Source organism: Phocoena phocoena, chromosome 11 (assembly GCF_963924675.1).
Source record: "Phocoena phocoena chromosome 11, mPhoPho1.1, whole genome shotgun sequence".
Classification (NCBI taxonomy): Eukaryota; Metazoa; Chordata; class Mammalia; order Artiodactyla; family Phocoenidae; genus Phocoena; species Phocoena phocoena.
Window position 1 is genome coordinate 75724858 of NC_089229.1, and position 24162 is coordinate 75749019.

Below are 24162 nucleotides of genomic sequence, written 5' to 3' on the forward strand. Positions count from 1 at the left end.
TCATTCTTATGCAACCTTGAATGGAAAGTATATTAGCTTCATTTGGCAGATGAAAGAAGTAGAGAGTGATGTGACTTGGCTAAGGTCACAAATTATGATACTGAAGGGCTACATTAGAACCAAAGTCTTCTGACCCAAATTTCTACAACATTTCAGCAGTAGTAAGTATTTCACTAGTTTTATGAGCAAATTAACCACCAAGCATAATCATTTTTCCCTGCGAAAACACACTCACATTTCTAGTCTAGGTGAAAGGGAATTTTCTGATGCCAATGTTGATGGAGGGTTTTGTTGCTAGGGCAGGTGGTAGCGAGAGATGGGAATGGGAACTCTGATATGGGCAAGGTAGGAGCTTCGGGACTACTGGTGAAGAGATGTGGAAGCTAAGGCTTCCTGCTGGATTAACCTGAGGGAATGTTCTCAATCCTACATCACGTCCTGCTCTCTTCCTTTCTTTCCTCTCTTATGAATACTGGTTGGGTTAATTCTGTTACCACAACAGCCTCATTATTCTGAACCAACTTTTCTGTCCTCTTCGTTCTACTGCCGAACAAAATGCACTTTTGTTGCTTTCCCCTCTACTTTTAGGTCTCTAAAAGTACTTCTGTGATTTCCTTACAATTTTGGTGTAAGTAGTAATGCGAAACCAAAAAGAGTAATAAAATCCCCTATTACGTTGCTGACTCTCTGATTTTTGACATAGCTACCTTAGCAGGAGTCAAAGTCTTTTGAGTATAGAAGAAGCAGAATTGTTATTTATATTTTAGAGAACTATCCTGATTTTGACAATTCTTTGCATTCCACATAGGATCCAAGGTAGAGGGAGACAAATTAAGATGGGCTGGGGCCACCACCCAAGAGACTAGTTTGAGAAGTAGCAATGGTGATCCAACCTCCAATCCTACCACTACTAAAACCAAGCACTCAGGCCCGGTGAGTGGAAAGTGGAGATGAAGTGGAAAGTGGAAGAAGACAAGTTAGGATAATTCTAAACTTTAGAGGAAGAAAGGGGAGATGAGAAGTTCCTGTGGTCACCAACTCACTTGGATGGTGGGAGAAACATCACAGATAGCCTAGTTCAGAAAAAGACCCAGTCTCTAAGACCAAACATTGTGTTTTGTGTTCATCTCTCAACAAGGTTCACTTATAACAGCAGACAAAAAATTATTAGAGAAAGTAGCAATGCTTTAAGATTGTACACCAGTATTGTTTGTACATGTTGATTACTAATCTAAGTTAAATTTTCTCTTCACAGTTAACTGATTTTTTTTTAAAGTACACAAGAAAACAAAATTCTTATTGAAACTCTTAAGCCCTAAAAAGTCTTCCATTATGATCTAATGTAGCACAGGAGTAGAGCAGGAATAAAGTTTTCTCAGGGAAAATGTTAACTGACACTAAACAGCACCATTGCCTCTTCTGTCTTACAGTAGAGAAAGGTAGAGAGATATCACTTTGCTTAGGCTATTTTTACATAGTAAATATCATCTTAGTTTTCTTGGTATGTATCAACCTACCTAATTAACCAGCAGCACTAGTAATTCTGAATGGTTGTATTCTTCCTGTGAGAAGGTAATTGTGTATTGCTATTCCAGATGTCTCTAAGACTACAGTTTTATATTTCAGAGTTAATGATTAACGTGAAACCAGCATGAGAAATGTGATTTGCATTGCTCCAAGCCTATGATTTGGGCTCAAAAGTGCTTGCCTAATTGAGGTACTGATGATAATTTCCAGTGAGGTTATTTTCTGGCACCAATATTTTACTAAAGTGGCTATGAGACCTATCTCACTTTGAAATCACAAGTCTACTTGGCCACTAAATTATCCCCAAATGGAAAGCAGGGGTGGGGCCGGGGTGGGGGGAGTATTTACTTTTAGCATCATTCCAGTCCGGAGAACCAGGGGGCAATTTCCTTAGGTAGTCCTTAAGGAGCATCTCATACCGGGGAATCCGCTGAACAGGTTCTAGCATGTGATGCTGCAAAGTCAAGCTCCCACAGATCTTCTGTTTCTGTAATGAGAAAGGTTTTTAAAAACAGATTTAAAAATTAGGTTAGCCAGTCTAAAAAAGTTCAACGTAACACAGAATTTTCATTAAGGGGAGCATTTCACTACAAAGTGTGGTCTGTGCATCACCTGCATTAGATATACCTGGGATGCTATTAAAAATGGAAATTCTGAACCCCATCGCAATCTATGAAACCACAATTTTGAGGCCACAGCCTGGGCATATGCATAAAAACGCCTCCAATTCTTCCATTAAAGTTTGAGGACCACCAATCTAGTGTTAAGAACAGAAAGAAAAATCAAGCAGAATTTAAGCAAGAAATTTCCAGATTGATGACATCCACTTCAATTAGTCACTACAAGGGTTTGTCAGGTCCCATTATTAAATCATACTCCAGAGATTTTCAAAAGAAGCATCTATTCAATGAGGTTCACTAAGTAGCACCGCATTAAATGACTCTGGACTCAGCAGAAACTATTTCAAAATAAGGCTACCATAAATGTCATTTCCTTTTAACTTAAAAGACTCCACATGTAGAAAAGTGACAAGATGAGAAAATTTTAATTTTTCATTAGGTCATGGCATTCTTTTCCATTAGAAACCAAACTCTAAACAGATCTCCTTTGCTTAGGGCAAAACTGAGTCTATAGAACATGCTTTCAGTAAGCTGTCAACATGGAAGGAGATAAAAAAGATTACTTGAAAAATAAGGTGTGTTCTTGTTCGTATTAAACAAAGAAGAAACCCTCTTACTATATTTATTGATGACCATGATCAGGGCACTGCAGGGTAAAAAATGTTGTATTAAGACATGATGTTTGCATTCAAAGCAAACAAGAAACTAAAAGCTTCATAGAGAATGGAATATTTACACATAAACTCAAGTGAGGTCAGGCTTTGGGCAGGGAAATGAGGAATACCAGATAAGTGCAGGAAGAGGGACCTTGGAGAACAGGCCCAAGACAGTGGGGCATGAAGCATGTTTAGTGAAAGGGGGCAGTTGAGTCCTGCTCGGAAATAAGATATTTACAGGGAAATAGGGGATAAGGAAGAAAATGTAATCTGGGGCAATAATGTCAAGCTGGGTTTAGATTTACTTCATCTAATGCAGGTTTTCATGCAGGGGAGTGATATCATTAGATATGACAGCTATTAAGATTAACCTACAGCAATGTGGCTTTAGGCAGATGTCAGGAAACTAGTTTGGAAGTTATTGTAGACCAGAAGAAAAGTAAAAAGAGCCTGAAATTAGCATGGAAGCTGAGGGTTTAATGGCTTTCCTTAATAAAATGTAAGATATTAATATTATAAGTTTAGTTATTGCATTTGATTTTCTCCAGCAAGCCTATGGTATATATATACACACATGCATATATATGCATATATATATATATATATATATATATATATCTCCAGGAAAATATTACTGATCCCCCAATTTTTTTTTTGATCCCCAAATTTTTACATGAAGAAACTGGCTCAGAAAAGTTAGGGGAGTTTTCTAAGGTCAAGTGGCTCTAAGTGGCAGACTAGAATCCTAAACTAGATTAGTTGATTCTCAATCTACCATTCCTTTCACAACGCCATCCTTTCTTCATAACATGGAGAAGACAGACGTTGCTGAGATAGTTTTAATATTTGATGAAACAACGATAATGACCACCATCGTGTAGTGAGCACTTACTATGCAACAAGCTCCATGCTAAGTCCCTTGAAAATATTATCTAACAGGCAAATGAACACATACAGAGAATGAGGAAAAGTGACAAATCAAAGATAAAGCCAAGTGGTCAAATTCTGGTGAATAAAAGAATATTGGTGCTATGTGATAAATCCAATCACATAACCACAAGCTACTCTATGCAAGGCACAAAAGGTCAAGTGGAAAAAATGTTTGTAAGCTAAAGACAGGAACGGAACATGTTGACTTTGTATTGACAACAAGATGTTCATACAGAATTGTGTAGCCAGCACTCAGCATTTTGTAACTGGAGTTCAGGGGTAGAGGAATACACTAGAAATAATGACTCTATAAGCATCTATATGACATGATGGTTAAAGGCTTGGGAAACTATGACAACATTGAGACTGTGGAGAGAAAGAAGACTATGAAGGGCAAAAACCTTGTATTCTGCCCACATTTCAATATTAACAAAAGGGGTTAGTGAAAGAACCAAAGAAGGAGCCAGTGTTCAGAAAGGTAGATGAGTGCTTAATCATGAGAGAAAAGAGATGTTCAATAAAAGGAGTGAAGGGGAAGAGCAGGACTTTTGGCTATGGCTGAGTGAGGAGACTGGCAAAATCCTCCCTTTAAAAAGCGACTTTATAATGAGAACCTACTATAGCACTGGGAACTCTACTCAATGCTCCATGGTGACCTAAACGGGAAGGAAATCCAAAAAAGAGGGGATATATGTATACCTATAGCTGATTCACTTTGCTGTACAGTATAAACTAACACAATGTTGTAAAGCAACTATATTCCAATAAAAATTAAAAAAAAATAAAAAGCAGCTTTAAAGCTGGATAAAATTGATTTTAACAACAACAGCAATCATTTCAGCACTTTGGAAATTGACCAAAGGCACAAAACAATCTGAAAAGTGTTTCTCTTAAAAACTGCTGAACTTTGGGTAAGAACAGTAAGAAGCTGTGGTATTCTGGCCTGGGGCTGCACCTCCTCCACTCCCAGCTCAGTCACTGTGAAGATTCTGCAAGGGTGGGGCAGGCTGGGAGGACTGGCAGTTTCTCTGCTGAAGCTGAAGAGGGCTCATTTGATTTACAGCGGTGAACCATATGCCCAGCAGCACCGTCAGTGGAAGTGATGGTCTCTGAGGTGGGCAAGTGGGGAAGACCAATGACTTTAATAGCCTGAAGCTGTGTTGTGGTCAGACAATCATTTCCTTGGCTGAGGCTGTGTGAATAACCAGCAGAGACAGAAGAGAGCCCAAGCCAGCAACCTCCTGGACACTCTGAGGTTGTGGAGATGCAGACAGAAGATACAGATAGGAGATGGGAAAGGGCCACAAGGACTTTGGAAATGGCCCGATCTTTAAATAAGTGTGTGTCCCTCCACACACAAGTATAGGGCCATCAGCAGAGGAGAGAAGCTAACTGGATCTAGGTAGTTAAGTACCTGTGTTTAACAACTGTTTGATCTTTAACCTACACAGATATAGAGGCAACCCCTATAAAGCCAAGATCACATACAAACACAAGAACATTCAACAAAAAACTGAATAGAGACATTAGTGGCTGCATACCAGAGGAGAGATAAAGTTCATAGATTTAGTCTAAGCAAGTTAATAAACAAACACAAAAACAAAAGTAACAGCAGCCACTCTCAGTAGGGAAAATCCAAATCTAGAGTTCCCACAAAATAGGTTATCTAAGATGTCCAGGGCTTCCCTGGTGGTGCAGTGGTTAAGAATCTGCCTGTCAATGCAGGGGACACAGGTTTGAGCCCCGGTCCAGGAAGATCCCACATGCCGCGGAGCAACTAAGCCCATGCAACACAACTACTGAAGCCCGCGCGCCGAGAGCCCGTGCTCTGCAACAAGAGAAGGCAGCACAATGAGAAGCCCACGCACCTCAACGAAGAGTAGCTCCCGCTCGCCACAACTAGAGAAAGCCCATGCACAACAACAGACTCAACGCAGCCAAAAATTAAAAAATAAACAAACAAATAAATAATAATGTCCAACATTCAGCAAAAACAAAAAGAGATATTCAAATAAACAGTGAAGTATTAACATACACTGAAGAAAAAAGGCAGTCAAATAAAATTGTCTCTGAGTGAACTTAGATATTGGATATAGCAAAGATTTCAACATAGCTATTATATGTATGTTCAAAGAAATAAAGGTAATCATATTTGAAGAACATGAAAAGTATAACAACAATACATGCATACATAGCAATTTTCAAGGAGGAATCAGACAGTATAAAAAAGAACCAAATGAAAATTCTGGAGTTGAAAAGTACAATAACTGAAATGAAAAATTCACCTCAGAGACTCAACAGAAGAAACAAGATGGCAGAAGAATCAATGAACTTGAAGGAATATTAATTGAAATTATACAGTGTAAAGAACAAAGAGAAAAAAGGAAGAAAATTGAACAGGTCTCAGAAACTCACATAATGCGACTTCCTTGGTGGAGCAGTGGTTAAGAATCTGCCTGCCAATGCAGGGGACACGGGTTCAAGCCCTGGTCCGGGAAGACCCCACATGCCGTGGAGCAACTAAGCCCGTGTGCCACAACTACTGAGCCTGTGCTCTAGAACCCACAAGCCACAACTACTGAGCTCACGCACTGAAGCCTGCTACTGAAGCCTGCGTGCCTAGAGTACATGTTCCACAACAAGAGAAGCCACCACAATGAGAAGCTGGCGCACCTCAACAAAGAGTAGCTCCCGCTCGCCACAACTGGAGAAAGCCTGTGCACAGCAACGAAGACGCAGTGCAGCCAAAAATTAATTAATTAATTAATTTAAAAAAGAAAGAAACTTGGGTAATAAAAATATGAAATTCAAAGAAACAATGGCTGAAAACGTCTCAGACTGATTTAAAAAAATCTACACAACCAAGAAGCTCAATCTACTCTAAGCAGAATAAATACAAAAAAGATCCACATCATTTTCAAACTGCTAAAAGCCAAAAACAAAGAGAAAACTTTGAAAGCAGCAAGAGAAAAGCGATTCATTACATACAGGGGACTGTCAATACAATTAAGGGCTAACTTCTCATCTGACACAAGGGAGGACAGAAAACAGTGAAATGACATTCAAATTGCTGAAAGAAAAAAGCTATCAGCCAAGAATTCTGTGTCTAGCAATGCTATCATTCAATAGTGAAGAAAAAAATATTTTCCAAATAAACAAAGCCCAAGAAAATTCATTGCTATTCACTCTGCCTCACAAGAAACACATCATTTTCATGCTGAAAGGAACTTATTCCAGAAATGGTAAATATATGGGTTAAAAACATATTTGTAGGGCTTCCCTGGTGGCACAATCGTTGAGAGTCCGCCTGCCGATGCAGGGGACACGGGTTCATGCCCCGGTCTGGGAAGATCCCACATGCTGCAGAGCGGCTGGGCCCGTGAGCCATGGCCGCTGAGCCTGCGCGTCCGGGGGAGGCCACAACACTGAGAGGCCCATGCATAGCAAAAAAAAAACCCCAAAAAACATATTTGTAGACATTTTTCTTGTTTCAAATTGAAGAATAGTTGATTTACAATGTTGTGTTAGTTTCTGGTGTACAGCAAAGTGATTCAGTTATACATATATATTCTCTGTCCATATTCTTTTCTACTATGGTTTATCACAGGATATTGAATATATTTCCTGGTGCTATACAGTAGGACCTTGTTGCTTATCTATTTTACATATAGTAGTTTGTATCTGCTAATCCCAAACTCCTAATTTATCCCTCCCACACCCCGCTTTCCTCTTTGGTAACCATAAGCTTGTTTTCTATGTCTTTGAGTCTGTTTCTGTTTCATAAATAAGTTCATTTGAGTCATATTTTAGATTCCACACATAAGTGATGTCATATGGTATTTGTCTTTCTCTTTCTGACTTACTTCACTTAGTATGATAATCTCTAGGTCCATCCACGTTGCTACAAATGACATTATTTCATTCACTTTTATGGCTGAGTAGTATTCCACTGTGTATATATACTACATCCTCTTTATCCATTCAACTGTCGATGGAGATTTAAGTTGCTTCTGTGTCTTGGCTATTGTAAATAGTGCTGCTATGAACATTGGGGTGCATGTTGTATCTTTTCGAATTAGAGTTTTCTCTGGATATATGTCCAGGAGTGGGATTGCTGGATCATATGGTTACTCTAAGTTTTTTAAGGAACCTCCATACTATTCTCCATAGTGGCTGCACCAATTTACATTCCCACCAACAGTGTTGGAGGGTTCCCTTTTTTCCACATCCTCTCCAGCATTTATTTGTAGACTTTTAAATGATGGCCATTCTGACTGGTGTGAGATGATACCTCACTGTAATTTTGACTTGCATTTCTCTAATATTTAGTGATGTTGATCATCTTTTTATGTGCCTTTTGGCCATCTGTATGTCTTCTTTGGAGAAATGTCTATTTAGGTCATCTGCCCATTTCTTGACTGGGTTGTTTGTTTTTTTGTTATGAGTTGTATGAGCCATTTGTATATTTTGGAAATTAAGCCCTTGTTGGTTGTACCACTTGCAAATATTTTCTCCTAGTCCATAGGCTGTCTCTTCGTTTTGCTTAGTTTCCTTTGCTGTGCAAAAGCTTCTAGGTTTGACTAGGTTCCATTTGTTTATTTTTGCTTTTATTTTTATTGCCTCAGGAGACTGACCTAGGAAAACATTGGTACAATTTCTGTCAGACAATGTTTTGCTATATTCTCTTCTAGTTTTATGGTGTCATGTCTTATATTTAAGTCTTTAAGCCATTTTGAATTTATTCTTGTGTATGGTGGGAGGGTATGTTCTAACTTCATTGATTTACATGCAGCTGTTCAGGTTTCCCAACACCAATTGCTGAAGAGACTGTTTTTTCTCCATTGTATATTTTTGTCTCCTTTGTCGAAGATTAACTGACCATAGGTGTGTGGGTTTATTTCTGGGCTCTCTATTCTGTTCCACTGATCCACATGTCTGTTTTTATACCAATATCACAGTGTTTTGATTATTGTGGCTTTATAGTATTGTCTGAAGTCTCGGAGGGTTATGCCCCCAGCTTTGTTCTTTTTCCTCAGGATTGCTTTGGCAATTCTGGGTCTTTTATGGTTCCATATAAATTTTAGGATTATTTGTTCCAGCTCTGTAAAAAGTGTCATGGGTATTTTGATAGGGATTGTATTAAACCTGTAGATTACTTCTGGTAGTATGGCTGTTTTAACAATATTAATTCTTCCAATCCAAGAGCATGGGATAGTTTTCCATTTCTTTGAATCATCTTCAATTTCCTTTATCAATGTTTTATAATTCTCAGAATATAAGTCTTTTACCTCCTTTGTCAGGTTTTATTCCTAAGTATTTTTTTTGGGGGGGGGGGCTGCAATTTTAAAAGGGATTATTTTTTTACTCTCCCTTCTTGATATTCCATTGTTAGTGTAAAGAAATGCAACAGATTTATGTATGTTAATCTTGTATCCTGCTATGTTGCTGAATTCATTTATCAGTTTCTAGTAGTTTCTGTGTGGAGTCTTTAAGGGTTTTCTATATACAGTATCATGTCATCTGCATATAATGACAATTGTACCACTTCTCTTCCAATTTAGATACCTTTTATTTCTTTTTTCTTGTCTGATTGCTGTGGCTAGGACTTCCAAATACTATGTTGAATAGAAGTGGTGAGAATGGGCATCATTGTCTTGCTCCAGATTTTTGTGGGAAGGCTTTCAAGCTATTCACCATTGAGTGTTATGCTGGCTGTGGGTATTTCATAAATAGTTTTTATTATGCTGAGATATGTTCCTTCAATACCCATTTTGGTAAGAGTTTTTATCATGAATGGATGTTGCATTTTATCAAATGCTTTTTCTGCATCTATTGAGATGATCACGTGGTTTTTGTCTTTTCTTTTGTTGATGTTGTCAGCATCACATTGATCTGCGTATAGATATTTTTTAATATTCTCTTAACTTCTTTAAAAGACATAAAATTGTACAAAACAGTAATCATATCACTATATTAGTGAGTTTAAAAAACATATAAAAATATTTATGTAACACAGGGGCTTCCCTGGTGGCGCAGTGGTTGGGAGTCTGCCTGACAATGCAGGGGACACAGGTTCGAGCCCTGGTGCAGGAAGATCCCACATGCCATGGAGCAGCTGGGCCTGGTGCCACAACTGCTGAGCTGGCACTCTAGAGCCCGCGAGCCACAACTACTGAAGCCTGTGCTCCTGAAGTCCATGCTCTGCAACAGTAGAAGTCACCACAATGAGAAGCCCACGCACCTCAACGAAGAGTTGCCCCCGCTCACCACAACAAGAGAAAGCCCGTGCACAGCAACAAAGACCCAATGCAGCCAAAAATAAATAAATAAATTTGTAAAAAATAAATATATATATATTTATGTAACACAAAAGAAGTCAAGGAGCAAAAGAATCCCCACCCAGGGGCTTCCCTGGTGGCACAGTGGTTGAGAATCTGCCTGCTAATGCAGGGGACACTGGTTCAAGCCCTGGTCCGGGAAGATCGCACATGCCACGGAGCAACTAGGCCCGTGAGCCACAACTACTGAGCCTGCGCTCCGCAACAAGAGAGGCCACGATAGTGAGAGGCCCGCGCACCGCGATGAAGAGTGGCCCCCGCTTGCCACAACTAGAGAAAGCCCTTGCACAGAAACGAAGACCCAACACAGCAAAAATAAATTAATAAATTCCTACCCCCAATATCTTAAAAAAAAAAAAAAAAAGAATCCCCACCCAAATAACCTTATGTGATCTAAAGAATTCCTTTTCAATATTTAAACTTCAGCAAAGAAGAAATGATTAACAATTTTGACTAGAGAATCAAACAGAAATTACTATGATATTATTAAAATGTATTATCCAGGTTTGATGAAATTTTAAGTCAGGACACATATATAAAATGACCAAAAAAACACCCCAAAATGCAATAAAACAGAATACAGTTGATCCTTGAACATGGGTTTGAACTGCACAGGTCAACTTATATGCACATTTTTTTTTTCAGTAAATGCGTACTACAGTACTAATCCATGGTTGATTGAATCCATGAGGCATAACCACAGATATGGAGGGCTGACAGTAAAGTTATACTGGGATTTTCAAACACATAGGGGATCAGCACCCTTAACCCTTACGTTGTTCAAGGATCAACTGTAATTATGTTTCTAAAATGTCAGGGTTTATAGCAATCATTCTTTATATTCATTTATAGTCATTCCAACATCTCAACCTCTGAAAGCAAGCAAGAGAGACACAGAGCTGAATGGGAACTTACTTTGTAAATTAATGTGAACCCTGATAAAGCCAGACTTTCCTTGCCTCAAAAGCAAATGGAGAATTCACTGTTCAGTATATTGCACGTGCTCAATAAATATTTTAACTTTGCAGAGATGATTTCTGCATAATTCAGACCAGAATGGAATTTGGCCAGGTGTCTCAAATCTCTCAATCTAAATTTTAAATCTAGAAGACCTTATGATCTGTACAGAAAAAGTAATTATAGCCTTGAACAAAAGAGTCCTATTACCTGAATTTCTTCAATTGTTGATTTGAACTGGGGAATACGCTCTGTCATGTTTTTAACCAATTCCATTGCGTTATCAAATCCCTTCACATATTCTCCATACATCTTAAGGAATGGGGCCAATTTCTGAAGGATGTCACCAATTCTAGGGGTAGTTTCCCTGTATAAAACATAGAAACAAGTTGTTAAGACTTCTTATAGAATGAGTGAATTAACAGGACTCCAAATGAAGTAATCACTTTCTACATGTACCCTGCGCTTTGTCAGATCCACTTTGCTGTGAGATTGAGAGAAAGCGAAAAAGCACCTTTTTACAGGGAGTTTAGGAATAACACAGTAAAGAGAGATGCTTTACTCTTGGAAATCTTGAAGCTCCAGATTACCCATAATATCTTGTCTCCACTAATCAAACTATAGCTTGGAAAGGAGAGGTGAAACCTTTTTCAACTAAAGACAAAAATGTACCACAAGGTCTTTCAGTGATCTTTAACATAAAAACTTTGTGTAAATGTTTGTTTACAGCTCTGTGTAGCATTATTATTTCAAGTTAACAGCTGAATAACACAGCTTCTAGTATGACTGCCTTAGATATATTATTTGCTATCTATGCCTCTTACCATTCTTGCATTCTTTTCTCCAGCTCTGGCAATAGGAATTTACTATGGAAGGCATTTATTGATGAAATATTAGAAAAGATTTTATTCACCATCTCTGCTGGAAATGAGCCTCGATTTGCTTCTTCCAGTAGTTTGCAATAAAATACCTGAATAAGAGAATTAATGCAAACATTACTTCAAAGTTATTGGTTAAGCATCTAGCACTGTGCTAAGGCATATAGTGGGCTCTTAGTAACTTTTTGTTGAATAAATGGAAAAGTTCGTGATTCAAGAAATCAATCATTTTTGAAATGTAGGAGTGAGTATATGCTTTAAGAAGAACCAGGAATTAGAATTAGGAAGCTTTGACTCTAACCTAGGCTATGCCTCTATCTGTGGGATGTTCATCTTTTCTGTTCCAGAGAATTTCCAGTTGAGGGTAACAGGATTTACCCTTCCTATCCATAGGTAGAGTTAAAAGATGGAAAACTATACAGATACATAATAACTGTGGTATTTTCCACTCCTCTTTATATTTTGATTGACTTCTATGGCACATATTACATATTGCCCTTTATTATAATTTGTTGGCATGTGTCGCATTTTCCCTATTAAAACTGTACACTCCTTGGGGAGGTACAACATTGTGATTTACTTCTCACAGTAGAAAAGGTGCTTAAAAAATACGTGGTCAATGCATGAACAAAAGAGTATTTCAGTTCTCACATGTTTTCCTGCTTTAGTAAATAATAATGCATGGTAACTTAAAACTCAGAAATGAGGATAAAAAGATCTTCTCTTGTACATAATAACAGGTATCTTAAAGACAGTAAAAAAAAATTTTGCAGTCTTAGCTCTACTCTAGTAGGGCTACTATACCTCTTAATTGCCATTCTGTTAAATGTAGGCAGAAGGAGGTCTGTTCTTTCATAATGTCCAGATGGTTGTTTATTTTCTAAATTCACCTCCATTGCATTTTCTTGAGAGGCAAAAAGAATACCAAATTATGTCCTTAGAGACTCCAATAGGATATTTTAGTAATTATGATTAAATTCTAAAAGGTCAGCAACAGTGGCTGACAACACAATATGGATGAAAAAAAAGAAAGAAAGAAAAAAGTGCAACTTGGTAAGTGGAAAAAACACATTTCCACTATGGGAATACCTAAAAGTTTCAGGTCTGTAATCACCATGAGGAGAAACATTGTTTCAAAGGCACAAACCAACATGAATTGATTGACTTATGGCGAAATTCTTTGGAAAGTGAGTATCTGAGTCACAAACACATTATCTCAGAGAACACAAGTCTTAATCCGGACCCTTAAGGCTCACCCTAACAGGCATGTAGTCTGCTCTAGGAACTGATAAAAAGGTGTGCCCAGGATGGCCTGCTCCCACGAAGTTCCATTTTTCCAACTGCAGTAGCGGGACATCTTCTTGCAACTAATTTACTCAAAGTTGGCAACTTTATCTTTTAATAAGAGGAGTCTGTATCAGCAGACAATCTACCAATTATCTTGATCTTTTATCACTGAAACAGGATTAAGAGGCCATCATGTTTAACAGTTATTCTTAATGATGCATTTTCAAACTTTCTTTGCAAATGTATATTTGAGATGATTCACAAGCATCTACCATGATGAAAGTACAAAATGTTATTCACATATTCAACAAATATTTACACCTGGCACTGTTTTGAACGTTTTATGCAAGGCCGAACAAGCGAACTCTCAGAATTCCTTCTGGCCCTATGACTGCAGGAATTCAGATCATTTACAACAGCAAGTGAGACAAGAATCAGTGATGTATTCATGTCAGCATCAGAATCTCCTATTTACTAACACAGCTTTCAGGATCACAATAAGTGGGCAAGAAACAGAGTAGTGTTTAGGATTGAAAGACACAGATAAATGCATTTTGCGACTCCTACAGAGAGTCCTTCAATCTGTTTTTTATGAATTATGAAAACTTTATACCTAATGAATTCACTGACAGAGCTGAAAATGTTAGAGATCTCCTTGAGGAAGTAGCTTTCACTTGCCAAAAATGGCTAGGTCCTTCTTGCAGTTTCTAAAACACTTAAATTACTAAGTTAAAATGATGTATAATGCCAAAAAATAAAATACTGAAAGGGAAAATATTACCTGATCTAAGAGGTCAAGTCGGCTGACGTAAGCTCTTTCTGTAAGCAAAAGTTCATTGGCTATTTTGTGAAGTTTTTGCTCATTAGTCTCCTGAAAACAGAACAGATATTCACATATCAGGAAATAAAGCTTGGACAGTATTTCTCAAGTAATAAATATTATCAAATGGTTTCATCAAGGACTTCCCTGGTGGCGCAGTGGTTAAGAATCCGACTGCCCGTGCAGGGGACACGGGTTCTAGCCCTGGTCCGGGAAGATCCCACATGCCACAGAGCAACTAAGCCTGTGTGCCACAACTACTGAGCCCGCGTGTCACAACTACTGAAGCCCGTGCACCTAGAGCCTGTGCTCTGCAACAAGAGAAGCCACCACAATGAGAAGCCCGGGCACCGCAATGAAGAGTAGCCCTCACTCACAGCAACTAGAGAAAGCCCACTTGTAGCAATGAAGACCCAATGCAGCCAAAATCAAGGAAATAAATAAATAAATAAAAATTTTAAAAAACTGATTAAAAAAAATGGTTTCATCAAAAGTTTTCCTAAGCTTCTCAGGTACCCAATTCCTTTCAGTCATCAAGGAACATCCAACCAGAAATGAACAAAATTAGAAATCAGCTAGATTTAATCTATGATAACTTCTTTGATCTCTGTATCAATTAACACTATCTTCCACCTTTTCTTTGAAACTTCTTTTATCTTTTTTACTTCCCAGACACTATACTTTCCTCATTTTCCCCCTACCTCTCTCAGGCTACTCTTTGGACATGTTTTTTTTTTTTTTTATGCGTTACGCGGGCCTCTCACTGTTGTGGCCTCTCCCGTTGCGGAGGACAGGCTCCGGACGCGCAGGCTCAGCGGCCATGGCTCACGGGCCCAGCCGCTCCGCGGCATGTGGGATCTTCCCAGACCGGGGCACGAACCCGTGTCCCCTGCATCGGCAGGCGGACTCTCAACCACTGCGCCACCAGGGAAGCCCTGGACATGTTTTTATCACTCTCTCAAAGATCTTGTTTAATTATTAGCTCTATGCACAGAACTTTTTACCTTAAAAAAACTTTTTATTATGGAAAATTTCAATCATATATAGAAGTAAAGAAAATAGTAAAACAAACCCCCATGTGTCCATCACCAAGATCCAACATCAATTCATTGTTAATCTTTCACCTTTGCTCGCACCCACCTCCCTCTATCTATATTACTTTTAATTAAATCTAGACTTTAATATTTCTTCAGTTTATATTTACTTAACTCTTAAATATCTTTGTATAACCTTGCTAGTGCCATGAGGACAGGAACATTTTTTCGTTGTTAACTGCTCCATCTCTTGTATCTACTGCAGTGCTTCAATAAAACACTGGCACTCAATAAAATATCACTGAATGAATGAATGAGAAGCAGTCTCACATGACTAACTATTGCTGGACATTTATTACCACTTTGACATGTTGTCAATCTAAGACCAAACTCATCATTTCTGTAAAATCTCCATTCTACCACCACCTTCCAACCTTACCATCCTAGCAATGGTTCCATCCCTTTCCAGTTAGCTGACTTAAATTACTTTAAGCTTAGTTCCCTACCACAAAATCCAGTCAGCCACCAACTCCTATTCATGGCATTTTGTCTTTAGCATTCATCTTTTAAGCTCTCATCACTGCCACCCTGTTTTGCTCATACCTTATCTTAAGCCCAGGCCAATCAATAGTTAGTTGCCCAATTAACTGATTCCATTATTTTTTTTTGGCTCTAACCCACCTTGAATACTATTGTATGAGGAATTTTTCTAAAACTCTGCTCTGGGGACTTCCCTTGTGGCACAGCAGTGGTTAAGAATCCACCTGCCAATGCAGGGGACACAGGGTCGATCCCTGGTCCAGGAAGATCCCACGTGCTGCGGAGCAACTAAGCCTGTGCACCACAACTACTGAGCCTGCGCTCTAGAGCCCCCAAGCCACAACTACTGAAGCAAGCATGCCTAGAGCCTGTGCTCCGTAAGGAAGAGTAGCCCCTGCTCGCCACAACTAGAGAAAGCCTGCACACAGCAACGAAGACCCAATGCAGCCAAAAAATAAATAAATAAAATTAAAAAACAAAACAAAACAAAAACTCTGCTCTGCTCACCTAATGATAATTCCCATAGGAAAAACCAAAATTCTTCAATAGTCCTCTTCTCACTGACAGGAAAAAATCCAGACTCTGCGTACTATCCAGAGTTGTTTCTACCTAGTTACTTTACTGAAATACTTTTCTCATTCTAGGAGACTATGAAATATAGTAAGAGTTTAGTAAAAACTTTAGTATCAAAGCAGACAAAAGTGTACTTTAAACCAGTGTCTGATTTGTGTAAATGCTACATTTTAAACTATGTATAAAATGCTATTAAGTTGTATAAATGCTTCATTGTGTTAAACACATATGACATCTATTTTATGCTTTAGATGCAATATATGTTCTAACGTGGTAAGTTACCACGTTGCTTCTTACAGAACTGAGGTATTTTTATGTGAAGTCTTTAAGTAATATAATACGTTTAAATAATTTGTGGTCTCAGAAACACTGAAATAAGAACTATGTAGTAATCGGGACTTCCCTGGTGGTCCAGTGGTTAAGACTCCTCGATCTCATTGCAGAGGGCCCAGGTTTGATCCCTGGTTAGGGAACTAGATCCCGCATGCCACAATTAAGAGCCTACATGCTGCAACTAAAAGATCCCGCATGCAGCAACGAAGATCCCGTGTGCCACAACTAAGACCCGGCGCAGCCAAATAAATATTTTAAAAGAAACAACTATGTAGTAGTCAAATTCCATAATTAGTCAAAGTTTTGGTTTAACTTAAACTCAGAGTAAAGTACTAGCATTGCTGCTTGCCTACCTGGCATCCCTTCCCCGCTATCTCTTAATGGTATCCAGATTTGGTTAGTGTGTCTACCCAACTACTATGTAGCCCTTCCTTTGGGGAAACTGACCTTATCCACAGATCAAAAGGGGAGCCCTGAATGGTGTTGCAATCAGGAGTATACAGCGATAGGTTCAGGGGCCAATGAGACACGAGGGAATATGCACTGGCAGCTTTGGAAAAGGAGGCTCCCTAGTCTTAAGGAAGAACCATAAAAAAAGAGATCTCTCTTTGCTGCTCCACGTAAATGAGGGTACATGTAGTCTTGAGTGCTATAAGCAGCCATCCCATAACCACAGAGATGAAGCCAATAAACTTCCTTATTGTTTAAGCCAGGTCGAGTAATATTGGTGTTATTTGTAGCATCCTGATTAATATAAAAAACTTAAATACTAAGAAACATATGTAGTATATTCCATGAAACTGATAAACTTTCAAGAAATTTTTAGACAATCACTATTTATAGAGAAGAAAGTAAAATACTTAATGAACTAAAAATGTGACTTTCAAAGATGTAATTAAGTGTAATAAGTAAATACATAAGAATTACATCAACATTTCAGAAAAAGTGATATGCTGTTCTACACACTCACAGGAAATACTGACCTGCACCAACACTACAGCCATTTGTTTTGGTTTTTTAAGCCAGATTTACTGAGGTGAAATTTACAATTAGTAAAAGTCACCCTTTTGGTGAATAGTTCTAGGAGTTTTGATGAATGGTTACAAGCATGTCACCACCACCACAATCAAGATACAGAACATTTCTATCGAAACTTTTCTTAGGTCTCTGCAGTCAACCCCACTCCTCTTCCACCACCAGCTCCTAGTAATTGTTGATCTGGCTTGTTCCAGAGTGTCATGTAAATGGAATCACACAGCATGTGCCTTTTGAGTCTTGCTTTATCAAAATGCATTTGAGGTAGATCCAAGTTGTTATTAGTAGTTCATTCTTTTCAAGCCCTTCATTTTATTCTAATAGTGGAGATATCTTTTTGACCCACTATACTCTTTTGTATATTCTAATTCTAGTTCTAGCTAATATCTTTAAAGAAAACAATCCAGCAGAATTTGTGCCATGATAAAATAATACATCTTTTGTAAGTCAGAGAATTCATTAAACAACAAGTCATAATGTCTATTATTGCTATGCAATGAAGTCACCCCTGAGGTCTTCCATATCCTACGAGATCTTAAATAGGAAGCTTCTAAGAAACAATCTTTTTGCTGATCGCAAATTATACTTTAGCTGAACGTGGCAAATTGTGGGTATCCTGTTCATATTTTGCAAAATCCAAGGGTATGCCAGCAGTTATTAGTAAAAGCTATATTTCTTCCACACAGATGGTCTTCTAACATTAGGTCCCTGACCTTGCCAAAGTCAACACAAAGTAAACTTGCTGACATATGGTTTAATCACTCACATATAAGGTTTGTGAAAAGTTACTAGGGATTTTGTGGTGGAAGTGAGGACATCACAGACTCATGGAGCCTTTCTTTAGGTTAATCACAACAATAATAGCATCACCATAATAAGAACAGCTAACAATTATTCACTCATTGCTTGTTATATGCCAGACTGTTAAAAGTATTTTACACAGATTGACTGGTCCTTACAACAAGTCTATAAAATGGGTACCATTATTATTCCTATTTTATAGGTAGTATACACACACAACAAAACAAAATTCCAGAGCTTAAAAAAAAACATCCAAGGCTCAAAGAGGCCAGGAAACTTGCCCAAGGTCACACAGAACCCAAATGAATCAGATTTTATTCACATAAGAGAGTATGTGATTTTTGAGTAACTCTTCAGTAAATAGTTGGCTCTCACTCTAACCCTTCTTTGCAACAAAAAACAAGATTGTATTAAGTGCCTACAAGTGAACAGACTAACAAAATACCAACTATGCACTTAAAAATGGAATGTGCATTTTAATTTATATACTGATTATTTTTCCAACATAAATTTTATTTAAAGCAGACTTTTTAGCATTTAGTAATAATTATCAGGTATAAAAAATTCAGTCATATTTGATGTAACAATATGATGGCTTCCAAATTTTAAAAAACTAGTTTAGTTTCTGAAACTTAACTATAATGTACAGGGTCAATTACTCTATCAGACTTATACTTAAATAATGCACAAAGTAGTTTTAAAGCTGCTGGTACCTTGGGGCTGTAGCCTGATATTTTTTAAAATAGCACTTTACTAAGAAGTCATTTATTTTTGTGATTCTTTGGAAAACAATAATGGTTACACAATACTGATTTGATGAGTAATCCCATTGGATTCTTTTGCAGCTGAATACACAGGCTTGACTTTTCAAAATAATTATAAATATGCTATTTAAAAAGTATCTTACTTTTGATATTCCTCTATAAAATAAAGGGATTGGTTTTCTTTCTTTTTTTACCTGCAAATATATACTCTATTGAAAGCTGATTCTCAGAGTATTGCCTCAAACAAAAATACACTAGAGTATACCTAAACTATCAGAACTGAGAAAGTAAGATACACTCCTCTTACACTAATAGACTATACAATTTATTTTCCCCTGCTCCTCTCTGCTTATGCATTCCTAGGCTATTACTGTGTACCTTTACACCTCTGAGAATCTTTTCGTAGAGATCTGCTCCATTTTCACTTGGGTTAGGGTCAGCCTAGTTATTAGTCACTGTACCCACTGGCACATGAAGCGTTGCAGTGTCAGTTCTGCCTCCTTCCTTGCAGATGTCACCAGCTCCTGCAGGTCTTTTCAGACCTTTTGGCATGACTCTTCCATATGGCAGGAGCCGGGACAAAGAGCAGCTCTCAGAGTTCATTAACTGGATAGGCAGAAAATGCTTGCGTGGAGCCAGCAATTCACTCTTCAGAATCTTAGTGCCATACGCCCTGCACATGTCTCAAAACCCCAAGCAGGGGAGTAGATATTTTGAAAAGAATTTCACAAATGCCAGTGAGTAACTGTTTCCTGAAAGATGCTTTAAGGGCAGAATATTTAACTGTTTAAAAAGGAATCAGATATTGATACTATGGCTTTATAACTCTTCAATACATGTTCTCATGTGATTTCATTTTAAGCAGGAAGTTTTTCCCCTAAAAACACTGAATCAAAACTACTAAAAGTTCTTATAGCCTTTTCCATATGTATATTTATAACATATTCCATATGTTATATTTAAAATAATATCTATATAAATTATCATGTTTTATAGGACCAGAACAGATGTTTCTTGCTCGTGCGGAATTTCTATCCAAATCTGTCATCAGTTAACTGTATTCTACCATGCAGAAAGAAGATGTGGTTTTGTATAGGTATGTGTCTCTGCATTCCCTAAAGTCCATTCTCTCATAGCAAGATGAGTCAAGTTAGCAAATAAACACTTGATTTTGTACCACAATTCATGAGATGCATCAACATTTTGATATGTCATTTTTTAATGTATTTACAGACATCAAAATCTTCAGTGTGGTTCCAGGTGATAATTAAAAATTAGATCACAATGATATTTAAATGTCACATAATTAGTCCATCATCTCAAAACACAACTTAAAATCTTTAATTTTGTGTTAGACACCTTCATTCCAGTATTCTTTCTCAGTATACTGAAGAGCAAGGTAATCAAGGGAAGTTATATCATAAGTGAGTGCCAGGGGCAACTCCCACTATTTATTGGCACTATTCTACGTTCTTCACATGAATTATCTAATGTAACCCTCTTAATACTCCCATGAAGCAGGTAGCGTTATCCCCTCATTTTATAGACGAGGAAGCTGTGTCCTAGCGAGGCTAGGTAATCTGCCCAAAGTCACACAGCTAGTAAGTGACTAAGCTAGGATTCAATGCAGGTCTGTGAAAACAAAGTTCGTACTCTGCTACCACCTTTTAACTAAGAGAACTCCCCCTGGATCTGGGGAACAAGAAAATGAAAAGGTAAGGGAACAAAACACAGATTTTGTGTTCTATTAAGATCATGCAATAATGCCATAAGTAAGGTCACATGGTCTCAGGGAAGAGTTGTAATCAGGAAGAAATTTATCACCAGGTTCACATTACAAGAAAAAGAGAATGCCCACTATGACATGCAGGCATTATTCCTTTCCCTGCTGCATAATATAGTGTCACAAGCATAAAGAGTCTGGTACTTTAACATGATCCTTCAGGAAGCTTTGGGAGCAAAATCCAAGCCTAATTGTGACCAGCACCAATATTTTTCAAATCTATGTCCTCTATACTGTTTACCCAATTCGAAAGAGGAGAAGAGGCAAGTGAGAGCTTTTAATCTGAAGGTTTAAATTACATCCTTTTAAGAGAGGGTGGGGAGGAGGGAGAAAGAGCCTGCACCGAGAGGGACAGTTTGGTTACTTGCACAAGATCAGACAGGAAGTGACAGCAAAGAGAGAAGAACTTTGCTCTTCTTACACCCAATTTAGTGTATATTAGACTAAACTGTCCTTTGGGTTTAGCAGAAATTAAAGATCAGACACCAAGAAAATGTAATATATACTCACAATCAATAACTGAATTAAACTATCCCAAGCCTAGGCAGAATATCAAAGTAATAAGGTCACATAAATATTTCTGGTGATGATTCCCCAGAGTTAAAACTTTGTACACAGTAGTGAGTGCCTCACATGGCATGAGGCATGCAAACTTATCTCTGTGTATCCTGTAAGGGAGCACCTTAGTTTAAAATAGAACTGAGAGAGAGGGGCTGGGATTTTCAGCAAGTAAGCTATGTTGAATTTTGGTCTATTAAGGGACATCTCAGGTCATGAATCTATTCATCTAGATTTACAAATGAGGAAACAGGATTTTTATTTTATGTTTTATTTAACAAACAGCTCACATTGTTTCAAGGCACTGTTCTATGTACTTTACAACTATTTAATGATTCTATGCCTTGTAAAAATGTTATGAGGTAGGTAATATTACCTCCATTTTATAGATGAGGAAACTGAGATACAGAGATGTTTAAGTGACCTGCTCAAGGCCACGTAGCTGGTAAGTAGCTGAGCTGGGATTCAAACATAGAGAGTCTGGCTCTTGAGTCTATCTTCCTGACCACCAGGTTATGCTGTATCACTGTTTTGTTTTTGTTTTTTTTTTACGCTACATACAACAACCACTGTGTTTTCAAGATCTGACCTTTCCTTTTCTCTCACACCCATACTGAATCTTTGTGTACCCTGTGACCTCCAGGCACCTGACTTTCCAGACTCTGCCTGAGTTCTCCATTTTTGCTAACAACAGGTAATTCATCCTCTCAGCCACGCTCCAAACCTTGGCTTTATCTTTGAGCTCTCCTTTCCCCTTTACCCCATGATACCTTAAGTAATGGTCATTTATTTATCTTAATCCTCCTTCTCGACTAGTAGTTTCCTCTTTGAATTTACTGCAGTGACTTGAACACAGTATATATAGATTCACTGTATTTAATCTGAATACCCAGGTTTACTGAGCTACTTAGCTATAATGTCCCAGTAAAGGCCTAGGTCTCCGGGTTAACTTCTAGTTCCACATTCTAAATGATGACCATCCTCACAAGCTCACCAATACCCCCCCATCCCCCACTCTCTCAACCCCAGTGGTTCTCATGATACTGCTCTCTCTTCTTCTTTCCCCTCTCAGACACATCTCTATGTTCCCCTTTCGATTATGCTTGTGCTCTCTAGGGCTCAGTTCTTGGCCTTCTTCTGGTTCCTACACATTCTATTTTGGCAATATTAATCACATGCTTATGTACATCCTACCCTCTTTCCTGAGCTCCAGGTCCATACTTCATCTGCCTATTTAATATCTCCAAATGGATGTCTTGCAGGTGCCATAAACTGAGTAGCATAAAAGTAACCTAATCAGCAACTCTACTCCCTCCCCTCATTCCAAACACAATCACTTTCCTTCTTGTCTGTCATCTCAACCAAGGCCTGCAGAGTTATACTGAAGTGCCGTGTCTGAGATCACATAGCTGGGAAGTAATGGGGCTGGGACTGGAACTCATCTCTTAATTCTAAAGCTTTCATCCTTAACCAATAACCCATAATGTCTCCAGAATATTCCATTTTTGTTTTAGGTATCTTTACCTGGACATCCCACAAGTCCTTTAAATACATTATGTCTAAATCTAATTAATTTTTTTGCCCTCCAAATATGTTGTTCTTTCTATTCTCTTGTAGTTCAGTAAATGGTACACCGTCTGCCTCTTCATCCAAGCTCGGAGTTGAACATGACTCATTCTCTACATCCAGTCACGCAGTTCTCAGAAATCTCTCTCCCTTGTCCTAACCCTCTGCTTCGTCCAGGACCTCTTCCTTTCACACCTGGACTACAACAGTTGCTTACTAACCATGTTCCCTGCACCATCTGTTTTTCCTTTCATCTGAGTCATTTTTCTAAAACCCACAGATGTATAATCATGTCACTTCCATGCTTTAATTAAATGCCTCTTAGGCCAGATAGTATTAGGCTTATGGAAAGTTTGAAATAACATGGGAAAATACCTATGTTTAATCCTACAAAACAGGATGCAGAATGACCGTACATTATGCTACTGACATATATTTTTTTTAAATATCAGCTGAGAAAAACAAGCTGGAATGTTAGATATCAAAGCATTTTTCTCTGGGTGGTGGAACTATGAGTGATTTTGTATTCTCTACGCTTTGCTGCATTTTCTTGATTTTCTATAAGGATTATTAATTTTTATTCAGACTTTTAAAAATCTTTAAAAAAAGGTCTCCATTGTTTTCAGGGGAAAAAGTCCAGCTTAGGCACACAAACCCACTGCAATTTATCCTTAGCTTACATTTTCTTTTTAAGCCTATCCTTCTACTCCCACACTCATTTCACTAGCCCTTCTGGCCTCTATTATGAGGCCAGAAAACCCCTAAGCATGGCAGCTACCCTCTTGTCTCTACTTCTCACACCTGCTCTCCGCCTAGATGCACTCATCTTCCCTACCTCCGTGTTCCTGCCTATTCTGGACCACCAGCACCTCCCACTCCTCCTTCAAGCCCAATTCTGCTGCTTCTCAGCAGTCTGCCCCTCACCAGCATTCCTCCAGGCACAGCAGTTTTCTCATCTGTGTTTCCCAAGCCCTTTTTGCAACATATCATGCTGATTTACTTATGTCTTTCTCCCCTCAGCAGACTGAGGCTTTGTGGAAAGGGCTTGCCTTGTTCATTTCTGTTTCCAGCACCAAGGAGAGTGAGCCTGCATACTGAATTTTTAAAGTGAACAATAGGTTGTTTTATTCAGGTGCAGGCTCTCTGAAGCACACTTTTTCTC

At 38.3% G+C, this 24162-nt stretch overlaps 1 protein-coding gene across 2 annotated transcripts in view; it reads right to left on the reverse strand.

The window, feature by feature from the left end:
• FGD4 (FYVE, RhoGEF and PH domain containing 4) overlaps positions 1–24162 on the reverse strand; it is a 187876-nt gene that overhangs the window by 21061 nt on the left and 142653 nt on the right. For both annotated transcript variants that reach the window (XM_065886809.1, XM_065886808.1), the window contains exons 5-8: positions 13975–14064; positions 11853–11998; positions 11239–11395; positions 1876–2014 (exon numbers count right to left, since the gene is read on the reverse strand). In XM_065886809.1, the coding sequence (XP_065742881.1) occupies positions 1876–2014; positions 11239–11395; positions 11853–11998; positions 13975–14064 (532 nt within the window). The remainder of the gene's footprint in view (positions 1–1875; positions 2015–11238; positions 11396–11852; positions 11999–13974; positions 14065–24162) is intronic.